Source organism: Palaemon carinicauda, chromosome 2 (genome assembly GCF_036898095.1).
Source record: "Palaemon carinicauda isolate YSFRI2023 chromosome 2, ASM3689809v2, whole genome shotgun sequence".
NCBI classification, from domain to species: Eukaryota; Metazoa; Arthropoda; class Malacostraca; order Decapoda; family Palaemonidae; genus Palaemon; species Palaemon carinicauda.
This window is the reverse complement of record NC_090726.1, coordinates 183252784-183267068: the sequence shown is the minus strand read 5'-3', so window position 1 is coordinate 183267068 and position 14285 is coordinate 183252784. Positions and strand designations below refer to the sequence as shown.

Sequence of the window (14285 nt, the reverse complement as noted above, 5' to 3'; positions counted from 1 at the left end):
TATATATATATAGCTGAGTCTCCGACTGCGGCAGAATTTAATCGAAAATCGCGGCAACCGCCTTGTGGTGGTTGTGTGGTTAGATGGTTAACAACCCTTACAGGGTGGTACTTGGAATCATTCCCATTTTCTGTTCCTCAGATTATCTTTGCCCGACCTGTCTCCTGAGGGGAGGTGGGTGGGCTTTAAAATATATATATAACTGCCAGGTAAGTATTCATAAAACTTTGTTTTATCATAAAAACTCCATTTTTATGAATAGAACTTACCTGGCAGTTATATATATAGCTGATTCACACATTTGGAGGAGGGAAACAGACAGAAAAACAGTGTTGGGGAAACAACAAAAGAGTTGTAGGAGAAAAAACACCTTGATTCCTTACCTGCTAAGGTAGCCGACTTCAAAGGTAACTGCCTCTAGAGTCGCTTTCCCTTAGGAGTGTTCAGCCAGGAGTAGACCTGCTACGCTGCAAACAACTCAATCGAGTCTGTCAAATGGGTAGGACCAACAACTTGACTAGACTTCATAAAACTACCTTCCCATATAAAAAACCTGCAACCTTACTAAAGCTAACCATCTAACCTTGCAGAAATAGATATAAATTATCTATCTGCTCTGAGGGAACCGTACCACAGGATGAGGACCTCAGACAACCATAAAAAAACACAAACCCATATACAAGTACATAAACTAAGGTTGAGTGGGGGTAGTAACTCCTTTGCCTAATACAGAAGCCGCAGCTACGTATGGGCCCAAGGTATAACACTTGTCATAGTCCACTCTTACCTCTCTGAGGTAATGAGAAGCAAAGACAGAGTTGCTCCTCCAGAACGTTGCGTCCATGATCTGCTTAACTGACATATTTTTCCGGTATGCCAGCGAAGCAGCAATGGCCCTTACTTTGTGAGCCCTTACTTTTAACAGGGCGAAGTTTTCTTCCTCACAAAAGAGGTGGGCTTCCCTAATAGTTTCCCTCAGGAAAAAGGACAAAGCGTTCTTTGACAGGGGTTTTAGAGGATCCTTCACTGAACACCAGAGGGAGTTGGAAGCACCCCTCACGCTCTTAGTGCGGGCCAAATAAGCCTTGAGAGCCCTAACCGGGCAGAGGAGGCTTTCCTGTTCCTGACCTACTAGATTCGTGAGGTTAGGGACTTCAAAAGTCCTAGGCCAGGGTTTCGAAGGGTTCTCATTCTTGGCGAGAAAGTCGAACCTCAAGGAACAAACCGCTCCATTTAGGGTGAAGCCTACACGCTTCTCGATTGCCTGGACCTCGCTAATCCTCCTGGCAGTCGCTAGAGACAAAAGGAAGAGGGTTTTCTTAGTCACATCTCGCAGAGAAGCTTGCGAGATAGGCTCAAACTTCCTGGAGCACAAAAACTTAAGCACCACATCCAGGTTCCAAGAAGGGGGTCTTAAGTGCACCTGCTTCGTTGTCTCAAAAGACCTAATGAGGTCCTGCAAGTCCTTATTCTGAGATAACTCTAAGCCTCTATGCCTAAAGACGGTTGAGAGCATGCTCCTGTATCCTTTAATGGTAGATACAGCCAGCTTAGCATCCTGCCTGAGGTACAAAAGAAAGTCTGCAATCTGGCTTAGAGAGGTAGAGGACGAGGAAACCTTGCGCCTCCTGCACCAAGCTCTAAAGGTCTCCCACTTTACTGGTAGACTCTTTGTGAAGAGATCCTCCTTGCCCTGGCAATAGCTTTCGCCGCTTGTGCCGAAAAGCCTCGAGATCTAACAAGCTTCTCGACAGTCTGAAGGCAGTCAGATTGAGAGCGAGGGGGTTTTGGTGAAATCTCTCGAAGTGGGGTTGTCTGAGAAGATCTGGACTTGCCGGGAGTCTTCTTGGAAAGTCCATCAGCAACCCTACCACTTCGGTGAACCATTCCCTCGCAGGCCAGAATGGAGCCACTAGGATCATTCGTCCCGAATCGAGGAGAGCGAACTTCCTGACAACCAGATTGATGATCTTGAACGGGGGAAAGGCATACATGTCCAGCCCCGTCCAATCCATCAAGAAGGCGTCCACTGCAACAGCTTCCTCGTCCGGGACTAGGGAGCAGTAGTTGGGGATCCTCTTGTTTAGACCGGAGGCGAAAAGGTCTATTACTGGTCTGCCCCACAACTTCCAGAGGCTCCGACAGACATGCAGGTTGAGAGTCCACTCTGTAGGAAGGACCTGTCCCCTCCTGCTGAGCATGTCTGCCATGATGTTTCTCTGCCCTTGAACAAACCTTGTCAACAGCTGGGTCTCGTTCTCGTTCGCCCAGAGGAGAAGCTCTCTCTCGCAGTTGAGAACAGAGAGAGGGAGTGAGTTCCCCCTTGCTTCCTTATGTACGCGAGAGCTGTGGTGTTGTCGGAATTGATCTCCACAGTCTTTCCCGACACCGAGGTTTTGAAGGCCTTGAGCCCTAACAAAAAGGCCATTATTATTATTATTACTATCCAAGCTACAACCCTAATTGGAAAAGCAAGATGCTATAAGCCCAGGGGCTCCAATAGGGAAAAATAGCCCAGTGAGGAAAGGAAATAAGGAAATAAATAACTGAAGAGAACAAATTAACAATAAATCATTCTAAAAAAAGTAATGTCAAAAGAGATATATCATATATAAACTATTAACAACGTCAACAACAAAAATGTCATATATAAACTATAAAAAGACTCATGTCCGTCTGGTCAACAAAAAAGCATTTGCTCCAACTTTGAACTTTTGAAGTTCTACTGATTCAACAACCCGATTAGGAAGATCATTCCAAAACTTGGTAACAGCTGGAATAAAACTTCTAGAGTACTGTGTAGTATTGAGTCTTATGATGGAGAAGGCCTGGCTATTAGAATTAACTGCCTGCCTAGTATTACGAACAGGATAGAATTGTCCAGGGAGATCTGAATGTAAAGGATGGTCAGAGTTATGAAAAATCTTATGCAACATGCATAATGAACTAATTGATCGACGGTGCCAGAGATTAATATCTAGATCAGGAATAAGAAATTTAATAGACCGTAAGTTTCTGTCCAACAAATTAAGATGAGAATCAGCAGCTGAAGACCAGACAGGAGAACAATACTCAAAACAAGGTAGAATAAAAGAATTAAAACACTTCTTCAGAATAGATTGATCACCGAATATCTTAAAAGACTTTCTCAATAAGCCTATTTTTTGTGCAATTGAAGAAGACACAGACCTTATATGTTTCTCAAAAGTAAATTTGCTGTCAAGAATCACGCCTAAAATTTTGAAAGAGTCATACAAATTTAAAGAAACATTATCAATACTGAGATCCGGATGTTGAGGAGCCACCGTCCTTGACCTACTTACAATCATACTTTGAGTTTTGTTAGGATTCAACTTCATACCCCATAATTTGCACCATGCACTAATTTTAGCTAAATCTCTATTAAGGGATTCACCAACCCCAGATCTACATTCAGGGGATGGAATTGATGCAAAGAGAGTAGCATCATCTGCATATGCAACAAGCTTATTTTCTAGGCCAAACCACATGTCATGTGTATATAGTATGAAAAGTAATGGGCCAAGAACACTACCCTGTGGAACACCGGATATCACATTCCTATACTCACTATGGTGCCCATCAACAACAACTCTTTGAGATCTACTACTTAAAAAATCAATAATAATGCTAAGAAACGACCCACCCACTCCCAACTGTTTCAGTTTGAAAACAAGGGCCTCATGATTAACACGGTCAAAGGCAGCACTAAAATCAAGGCCAATCATACGAACTTCCCGACCACAATCAAGGGATTTCTGTACTGCATTGGAGATTGTAAGGAGGGCATCACATGCTCCAAGGCCTTTCCGAAAACCAAATTGCAAACTAGGGAATAGATGATTACCTTCAGCAAACCTATTAAGACGTTTTGCCAGAAGACGTTCAAAAACTTTAGATAATATGGGAGTTATGGAAATTGGGCGGTAATCAGTGGGACTTGAGCTACCACAAACACATTTACATAGAGGAGTAACATTACCAATTCTCCAACAAGTGCTAAAAGCTCCTCTTCTTGCTAACTTGCGTAAAATAACAGATAACTTTGGAGCTAAGAAATCTGCTGTCTTTATAAAAAACAAAGGAAAAATACCATTAGGGTCTACACCTCCATAGGCATCAAGGTCCATCAACAGAGCTTTAATCTCACGAGATCGAAAAGCTAAACTAGTTAGTTTAGCCTCAGGAAAACAGGAATGAGGAAGTTCAAGTTTTTCATTACTCTGTTTACTGTCAAAAACATCAGCCAAAAGGGTTGCCTTTTCCTTTGGACAGTGAGTGACTGAGCCATCTGGTTTAAGTAAAGGAGGAACTGTTGCATCTACACCAAAGAGTGCAGATTTAAGGGTAGACCACCATTTATGTTCCTGAGTTGTACCAGAGAGGGTTTCTTTTATGATTAAATTGTACTCCTTTTCAGTTGAGGCATAAACTCTCTGAGCAAAAGCTCGAAGCTGAGTATAGTAGTTCCAGGTCAAATCTGATCTGTTACCCTTCCAAAGGTGATAGGCCTCCTGCTTCTCCAAATAAGCACGTCTACAATCATCATTGAACCACGGTTTGTCCTTCATTCGGTACCTTAGCACACGAGAAGGGATACGCCTATCAATTATGTTGACTAGATTCTCATTCAAAGGGACAACAGGATCTACACTATTATATAATTGTGACCAATTCAAGCACAAAAGATCATGCAAAATCCCATTCCAGTCTGCTTGGGATTTCATATAAATTTTACAAGAATATGATATATCAGGGACAGGCTGCTCAGTCTTCACTAATAATGAAATCAAGGCATGATCAGAAGTCCCGACTGGAGAACCAACCTTACTAGTTATAACGCCAGGGGAGTCAGTGTATACGAGGTCCAAGCAATTACCAGACCTGTGAGTAGCTTCATTTATGATTTGCTCACAGCCTGATTCTGAGGCAAAGTCTAAAGCTCTTAAGCCATGGCGATCGGTAGGAGAGATAGAACTCAACCACTCCCTATGGTGAGCATTAAAATCACCAACAAAGACAAACGAAGCCTTTCTATCATCTTCTTGTATCTTAGCCATAATGGTAAGAAGACAATCAAAGATAGAATCATCCATGTCTGGATTCCGGTAGATTGAACACAAATAAAAGTTGTTATGCCTGCCACAAACTTTTATTACCTGAATTTCATGACATCCACATTGATAGCAGGACTTATGAGAAGCAGGGTACTCGGTCCTAATATACACCGCCATTCCCCTGGCCCTAGGAATGGAATCACGTTTCAGCATTATTGGCTTCTTAAAACCAGTTATAAGGAGCTCAGATGAGTGCCTCATATTAGAAACCAAAGTTTCTGAGCACAAAAGAATATCATACTGTCTGGACGCAACTGTAAGGTCTCGGATATTTGCATGAAGACCACGAATATTGCAATACAGAAGACGACATTGACGAAATCTAGGACGTACTGGTCCCGGATTTTGCTCAATGTCTCCAGACAGCATAAGAATTAATAGAAATAAAAAAGAGACATCATACTTAAAAACTAGATTAACAAGAATTAAAACAAAAACAATATGTACAGAATAATAATAAAAGTGATTGATGATATCCATAGACTATAGTAAAAAGTCGGAAAAACTGGTCAACATGGAGGAGCCGATACACCATGCAAGGCTAAATACCCTCCAGGATAGCCACTTCAACTGAAGGGAGGACAGTAAGGATGGTTTTGAGAAGAAAAAATCAGAAAAAGGAAAAGACAACCTCTTGATAAACCACCAGGCATCCATGGCCCTTCTATTAAGCCTGCCCAACACACCATTTCAAAAAAACAAGAGGAAGAAAAAAAAATAAGATAGAATAGTGTGCCCGAGTGTACCCTCAAGCAAGAGAACTCTAACCCAAGACAGTGGAAGACCATGGTACAGAGGCTATGGCACTACCCAAGACTAGAGGACAATGGTTTAATTTTGGAGTGTCCTTCTCCTAGAAGAGCTGCTTACCATAGCTAAAGAGTCTCTTCTACCCTTACCAAGAGGAAAGTACACTGAACAAATTGCAGTGCAGTAAATTAACCCCTTGGTGAAGAAGTGTTAAGTATCTCATTGTTGTCAGATGTATGAGGAAAGACGAGAATATGTAAAGAATAGACCAGACTATTCCGTGTAAGTGTAGGCAAAGAAAAAATAAGCCGTGACTAGAGAGAGGGGTCCAATGCATACTGTCTGGCCAGTCAAAGGATCCAATACCTCTCTAGTGGTAGTATCTCAACGGGCGGCTGTTGATATGCCAACTGACCTGACTCGCTTCCAAAATACCCGAGACCTCTTTGTTCCCTAGTGTTGCTCCCCAGCCTGACTCGGACGCGTCTGAGAATAACACTAGGTCGGGGTTCTTCTTGAACAAGGAGATACCTTTTCCCAACAGAGCTGGGTCCAGCCACCACATTAAAAGATCCTTGATCTCTGTCGGAATGGGAAAAGAAAAAGTGTCCTCCTGGATCTTTCTGTTCCAAACCTTTGCGAGGAAGTGTTGCAGAGGCCTTAGGTGCAGTCTCCCCAAAGGGATGAACTGCTCCAGGGAGGATAGAGTTCCCAGCAGACTCATCCACTCCTTCGCTGAGCATTCCTGCTTCCTTAAAAAGTCTTTGACTTTGTCCAGGCACCTGGTCTACCTCTCCTGGGAGGGAGAAGCCTGAAAAAGAACTGAATTCAGAACTATCCCCAAATAGAGAATACTGTAGTCTGATTCGGCTCGGTCTGAGACTTCCCCCAGTTGACGATGAGTCCCAGGTCCTGAGTGATCGTATAAGTTTTCATTAGGTCCTCCAGACATTTCTCTTTCGACTGTGACCGGATCAGCCAGTCGTCTAGATAGAAGGAGACCCTTATCCCCTCCTGGTGTAACCAGCCTGCCACATTCGCCATTAGTCTGGTGAAAACTTGGGGAGCTGTGCTGAGACCGAAGCAAAGTGCCCTGAACTGGAAGCACTTGCCCTGGAACACAAACCTCAGATATCTCCTCGAAGACGGATGAATGGGGACGTGAAAATAAGCGTCCTGCAGGTCGAGAGAAACCATCCAGTCTCCTGGACGAACTGCAGCTAGCACTGACTGAGTCGTCTCCATGGAGAACTTTGTTTTCTCCACGAAGGCGTTCAGAGAGCTGAGATCTAGGACTGGTCTCCATCCACCCGAGTTCTTGGGAACCAGAAACAGGCGATTGTAAAAGCCTGGGGAGGCGAGGTCTTGAACTGGCTCTATTGCTCCCTTGACCAACATCTGGTCGACTAGCTCCAGAAGAGCCTCTCGTTTCCCCGCGTCGGTGTACTGAGCCACTAAGGCTAGGGGAGAGTCTGAGAGAGGTGGTTTCTTTAAAAAGGGGATCTTGTAACCTTCCTTGACGACTGAGAGGGACCAGGTGTCCGCCCCTCTCCTTTTCCAAGACTGCCAAAAACGAGACAGTCTTGCCCCTACTGGTGTCTGGAGGACTTCCATCTCATTTTTTGGACCGGGGCCTAAACGCACCCCTGCTGGTCCTTGGCCCTGACTCTTGTCTTCTCCCCCTAAAATCCGCTCTCGAGGAGATCCTGCCCCGAAAGGGCTGTTGAAACTTCTTCTCCTCCTTCTTCAGAGGAGCAGGAGCAACAGGTAAGGTCTTTCTAGCCGACCGAGACAAAAGGTCCTGAGTAGCCTTCTGAGCCAGAGAAAGGGAGATATCTCTGACCAGAGCTTCAGGAAAAAGATGACGTGAAAAAGGGGCGTAAAGAAGCTCCGACTTCTGGGCAACAGTCACAGATCTAGAGGTGAAGGAGCACAAAAGGGCCCTCTTCTTTAAGACCCCTGCTGAGAAAAGGGAAGCCAATTCATTAGCTCCATCCCTTAGAGCTTTGTCCATGCAGGACATGATACTCGTCAGGTCCTTCGTGTCCTCCAGGAGTTCAGACTTCCTGGCCAGAGTCCCGAGAGACCAGTCCAGGAAGCTGAAAACCTCGAAAACCCTGAAAATTCCCTTGACGAGGTGATCAAGCTCCGACATGGACCACATCACCTTGGCAGAGTTTAAAGCATGCCTTCTTGCTGAGTCCACAAGAGCCGAGAAGTCACCTTGGGAGGAGGAAGGCACTCCTAACCCCAAAGGTTCCCCTGTCTCATACCACATACCGGCCTTGGAAGCGAGCCGAGACGGTGGAAAAGAAAAGGTGGTCTTGACAGCTTGTCTCCGTTCCTTCATCCAATCATCCACTTTAGCGAGAGCTTTCCTGGCCGAAATTGAAAGTTTCATTTTGATGAAGGCCGAAGACTTAGTAGCTTTCTTCCTGGTAAATTGAGACTGAGGAGAACGAGGGGCCGAAGGTTGAAATTCCTCTCCAAAGTTCCAAAAGAGAGCGAGAAAGATCCTTGTAATCGCTAGAAGAGTCGGCAGGTTTTTCTTCCTCTTCCGAAATATCTTCGAGGTCCTGCTCAAGGATAACATCCCGAAGAGTTGGGCTGCCAGCAGTTTGGCAGCGAGAGCTGTTTGAATCCTGGCGCCGAGCGCCGCTAACATCCAGTCGGCGAGAAGCGGTATCGTCACGATGACGAGAAGCGGTATCGTCACGATGACGAGAAGCGGTATCGTCACGATGACGAGAGGCGGTATCGTCACGATGACGAGAGGCAGTATCGTCACAATGACGAGAAACGGAAGCGTCCTGAAGATGCAGGCTGCCGTCGCCTTGAAAATGCAGACTGCATTCATCCTGTTTCCTAAGAAACGAGGCAGTAACGTCCAGGCGTTTCGAAAGGGAAACGGAATCGTCACGGCGCCGAGAACGTGAGGCAGTATCGTCCTGGTGCCGGGAGAGGGGGGAAGGAAATTCCTGGCAGCGTGCCGATGAAGAGGGTGTACGTTGTCGAACGGCCGACGAAGTGCGCAGAGGTTTCTTGGGAGAGATACTAAAATCTCTCTTAGAAGAAGATCTCTTAACAGGCAAAGAGATGTCCTTACGTCTGACGGACTGAGAAGGGTGGCTGAAAGCTTTAACTAACGATGAAAGTTGTTCCTGCATAACAACCATGAAAGCTTTAGCAACCTCCGCTGGCTCTCGCGGTGCCGAAGACGGCAGTTGTCGTACGGCTTGACTGGGAGCGCTGGCAGAAGAAGCAGGGAGTCTAGCAGGATTAACTGGGCTAAGGACTCTCTGTTTCGCCCTTTTAACAGGAACATCGAAATCGTCTTACGAAGGATCAGGGTCTCTGCTACTCGAACCGGGAGAGGGAGAGCGAGACTGCACGTCCCGGTTCCACCCTCTCTTCATTGGTCTTGATTCGTAACGCCAATTACGTCTGGGAGAACGATCAGGCGAAGACACAAACGTATCCGACACGCCTTTCCTACGGCGGTCAAGAGCAGCCTGGGAGATCGCAACAGGACTGTCTGAGGCGACGACTGACCGAGGATAAGCACCTCTCACCCCCTTTCGGCTTTCGACGTACCTTCTCCCTTGGTCCTGGGAGCTTGGTAGAGGTCTAGACCTAGGGGTATGACAGATTCGATCAGTCGCCACCTCCACTGCACTTTCACAAGCACTAATTTCACCTAAACCCTTACCTTTAAAGGCCTCCAACTGTGCTGTAATGGCCTCCAATTCAGCAGCTAATTTAGCATACCCAGGGTCATCCGTAGGCACAGGTCCTGTAGAAGGGGCAGGAGTCACTACATTTGGGGAAGGAATACCTTCCAAAGGGGTTACAAGCAAAGGGTCAATAGATAAATCTAAGCGAGGCTCACTAGCAGACTTTGACTTTGATTTAGCTCTTCTAACTATCAATCTCAAGTTTGCGCACATAGCGCTTCATAGCTAACCAATCATCATCACTTAAAACCTCGCATTCCTTGCACTTATTATCTAAAGCACATTCAAACCCCCTGCAACCCATACAGATAGTGTGAGGGTCAACCGAAACTTTCGGCAACCTCACCTTGCAAATATCATTCGCACAAACACGATAATGAATTTTCTCACTCATGATAATAAAGGAAAAAAGACAAAAAAACAAAAACAACACGATTGCCAAATCCCAACACAGTGTACTTCACCAAAAACGAAGTCCAAAAAGGCGATGAAGGGAAAGCGATCCGAAAAACTCTGAAAGGCGGACCAACGATGTTGTCGATCCGGCCGGCAGAGATAATCTGAGGAACAGAAAACGGGAATGATTCCAAGTACCACCCTGTAAGGGTTGTTAACCATCTAACCACACAACCACCACAAGGCGGTTGCCGCGATTTTCGATTAAATTCTGCCGCAGTCGGAGACTCAGCTATATATATATAACTGCCAGGTAAGTTCTATTCATATATATATAACTGCCAGGTAAGTTCTATTCATAAAAACTGTCTATATTGGTCACTTCATACCTACACAGAAAGTTCACCAGTAGAACATCAAAACTACCTACACACACTGCAAAATTCATAACTATCTTGTACTACCTTGCACTGCCTCTACTACAAGTCTTTCGCACTATCTATCAAACTGTTCCAAGGCCTCAACCTCATAGCGCACTACCATTCTTCTACCATCCATACTAACATATATTTCTCCATCTTCCTAGTTTCATATTATCCTCATTACCTTACTTTTACTCTCATTCACTCTAAACTTTCTCCTTGTAAACACTTCAAATATTTACCCATTTCTCTTTACTTGCACAAGCCAACAACTCCATATCCAGTATACAAATCATTCTATTACCACACAACTTCACCCCTACAACTGCTATTCTTCTTCTCAACTCTTGCCTGACATACTCCAGAAAGATGTTGAACAGCATTGGAGACATAACACCCCTCTCAAACAATGGTGTTATATGTACATTGAGTAAATAAATTCAATGGTCTACTAAAAAATGCAGAGACTTTATGCCAAGGCATAAGCACTAATTCTAATAAAGTACTGAATCACAAGTCAACTGACCTTGTAGTTTTAACACTAACAGCTTGAGAGATTCTCTCCAAGACAATTTCCCCTGTATTGTGATCTATAATCAGGACACACTCTCTTGCAACTGGTTTGCGGTTTCCCTTGAAAACCGTCTGACTTGTTCCAGAACCTTCAACATGAGGCACAGTAACAGTGACTTGATGGTTCCCTTCCACTACAACAGTTCCCATCTTCTGTTTGTCCATACTGGCTGGTTTGAAGTCATCTGAAACAGAACAAAGAAAAACATTTTATCTCCATTTCACATCATCTTACTTATTTCTATGAATATCCCTTGATATTCATATTGCTTCTCTCTCAAAGCTTGGCTTATTCCATTGTTTACCCCAAAACATAGAACTTCCCATTTTCTTCCCTATCAACAGGTTTAGGCCTCTTGTATAATATCAAGAATCTAGAAGACAATAGCACCCTTAGCATGGGTCATTGTATCTGATTGCCTTTGTCTTCTCATCAAATCGGGCTAAATATGTTTACACTGTTACCTTCTACCAGATTGTGAAAGCATTTTTAAAGCATTTAGGTTCTTAGTGATTACAGTATAGGGAATGTCTTCAACTACCGGATTTGTTAGCAATTATTGTGTAGATTGTTCAAGGGAATTGCAAAGGCATTATTGTTCCTCTTATTGAAAATTAAGTTCAAATTGTTGCTGACCAAATAAAAAGTGCCAAACTAAAGAAAACTAACTTCTAGTTTTGGGGAACATCCAGAGAAGGGTAGGCTAGTTGATTACAGTGGGAATGATGATAAATGCCAATCCAGCAATAAAAAAGCTCTTTTGAGCTCAGGCCATGTCGTCCTGATGGAAGGTTCCTTTAAGTAGCTTCCTAGGGTATATTTGACTAGTGATATTCCCAGAGAACTTAACTTAAGGTCTTCGGAATTCTAACTCCTGGCGCGAGTATCCTTAAAGTTTCCTTTTAGATTATCGCATAATATCAGGGACGTATTCTTGACACGCCGCATAGCAATCTGCACCCCGCATAGTGTTTACACTTCGAGGGGGAAAAGTGGCTAAAATGATATTTTCATAATAAAATAAATTTTTGAATATACTTACCCGCTGGTTATATAATAGCCTAAGTCCCCGACGCCTTGGCAGAAAATTCAAAATCTCTTGCGCAGCTTAGCGCATATAAGCCAGGTGTACCCCAGCACCCTCGCGGTACCCCAGGTAGAACTATGCTCAACCAATTCAGATTTTCCATGCCCCATGGTCTCTAGAGGGGAGGAGGGTGGGTCTAAATCTTATATAACCAGCGGGTAAGTATATTCAAAAATTTATTTTATTATGAAAATATCATTTTTAAATATAAAACTTACCCGCTGGTTATATAATAGCTGATTGACACCCATTGGTGGCGGGTCAGAGACAGCTGCATAATTGGAAATTCACTTAAGAGTTACATAAACAACTTAAGTGGTTCTAACCTGATAAGGAAGCTGACAGCAATGCTCTGCCTCATTTTGTCTGCTATCCTTAGGAGATCCAGTGATCCACTCGGGGCTGATGATCTCTAGGAGCTGTCAAACGGTACAACCACCTATAACATGACAGGACCTCAACTAATACCCTTGTTCCGGGCACTCTCTAGGAACAAAATGACCACCTGACTAGGTCAAAGATTGCTGAAGATTGCCGACCAATCTTCACGTACAATTATAAAAATATATATAACAGTTCCAAGAGAAGAACAGGGGTACTAGGAATTTAGGGAAATGTAGTGGAGAATGTTTCACCTACTACTGCACTCGTTGCAAGTGATCCCAAAACGTAGACGTCTTCATAGAGACTGGACACGGTAAAAGTAAAGCAAGACGAATACAGGATTACCCCTTCACAAGACTCTATACGTGATGCTTGCAGAGAACAGTTTAGTTTAAAAATCACAGAAGTTTCTACAGCTCTAACTTTGTGAGTCTTTACTCTTTCAACGTATTATGATCTGTCACCCAACCGTGTGGAAGAACCTTTGTAATCAAAGTCTATACGAGATGACAGAATGTTTAGACATGGATAGCGCAGGCTTCATGACCATGCACCTAAGAGTTATGAATCGACTCATAACTTCTTTGTTCTTGTCCCAATAAAACTTCATCGTTTTAATCAGGCAAAAAACTCTTCTCAGCCCATCACAAACCAAATTCGAGAGAATAGTGATCCCGAAAAATTTAGGCTATGGATGAGAAAGATGTTTATTAATAACCAAGAATCCAGGTTGCAAGGTACCTATGGCTTAACCAATGTGAAGTCCATGTTCTTGCTAAAAGAGTGAACTTCACTGACTCTCAACTATGGTAGACTTACTCAGAAAGTCTCCAAAGTTAGGCCTTAAAAAGAAACTAGGTGTAAAGGGTCGGATCTGTCACTACCGCGAAGCTCCAGAAACGAACCCTGAATTTCAGGCTGGAGCATCTTGCTGATGCCTCCAAGTCCTCTCAAATGATTGGAGATGATCTATAAAGTCTCTATTTGATAGATCCAATCTTCTGCGTCTGAAGACAGATGCCCGCATACTCTTGTACCCTTTGATGGTCGAGGAGGGAAGAAAATGTGTTTTCTTTTAAGGTCTAAGAAAAAATAGGCCACTTGTGTTAGAGTTACCTAATGAAGAGCTGGCTCTAGCTCTACACCACTCCATAAAGCACTCTAATTGGGTTGGAAAACCTTGAGGCAAAAGTCCTTTGTACAAGCGAAAGCCTCAGCTGTCTCCTTCAAACAACCCTCTAGATCTTAGGGGTTTTCCAAAATACTGGAGGCAGCTAGACCTAAAGCTTGATGGTTTAACATAAAACGTTCGTGATCCCGACACGGGGAAAAGGACTAAAGACATGCTTCCGGCATGCACCCAGCATGGTCCCACCATGAGTCCAGAACGGTTCCAGTAGGCTGCCTACACTCAACATGTCGTGAGAGAGAATCGGGATCTCGAACCGCCTCCCAAAAACTCGTCCATATCGGTCGCAAGAAACCGATATTAAAGCTAGGCGTTGAAAAGAAGCGTTAACCACGTGAACCTCATGCTGTGAGGTTAAGACCTGATTCGTGTGGAATCAGCAAGTGTTCAACAAACTTAAAGCCAAAGCTTGACAAGAGGGAGCGTTAGCTGCGAGGCCAGAGAGACGCGAAGGAGAGACAATAATCTGGTTAAACTGCTGTGAGAACAAGACTTGACTGTATGCGTCTAGCATGCGACCATAATGTCGCATGTGGTTGCATTTCCGTAAGGTGTCAGTGTGCTATATGCGTTCACCTTGTCATGTGGGTACAGTGCTGTGTGTGTGCCCGGCT

At 44.1% G+C, this 14285-nt stretch overlaps 1 protein-coding gene across 1 annotated transcript in view; it reads right to left on the bottom strand.

Moving 5' to 3' along the window:
* LOC137628641 (ELL-associated factor 1-like) overlaps nucleotides 1–14285 on the bottom strand; it is an 82229-nt gene that overhangs the window by 43942 nt on the left and 24002 nt on the right. Inside the window, exon 2 of the mRNA XM_068359797.1 lies at nucleotides 10964–11195. Coding sequence (XP_068215898.1) covers nucleotides 10964–11195 — 232 coding nt within the window. The remainder of the gene's footprint in view (nucleotides 1–10963; nucleotides 11196–14285) is intronic.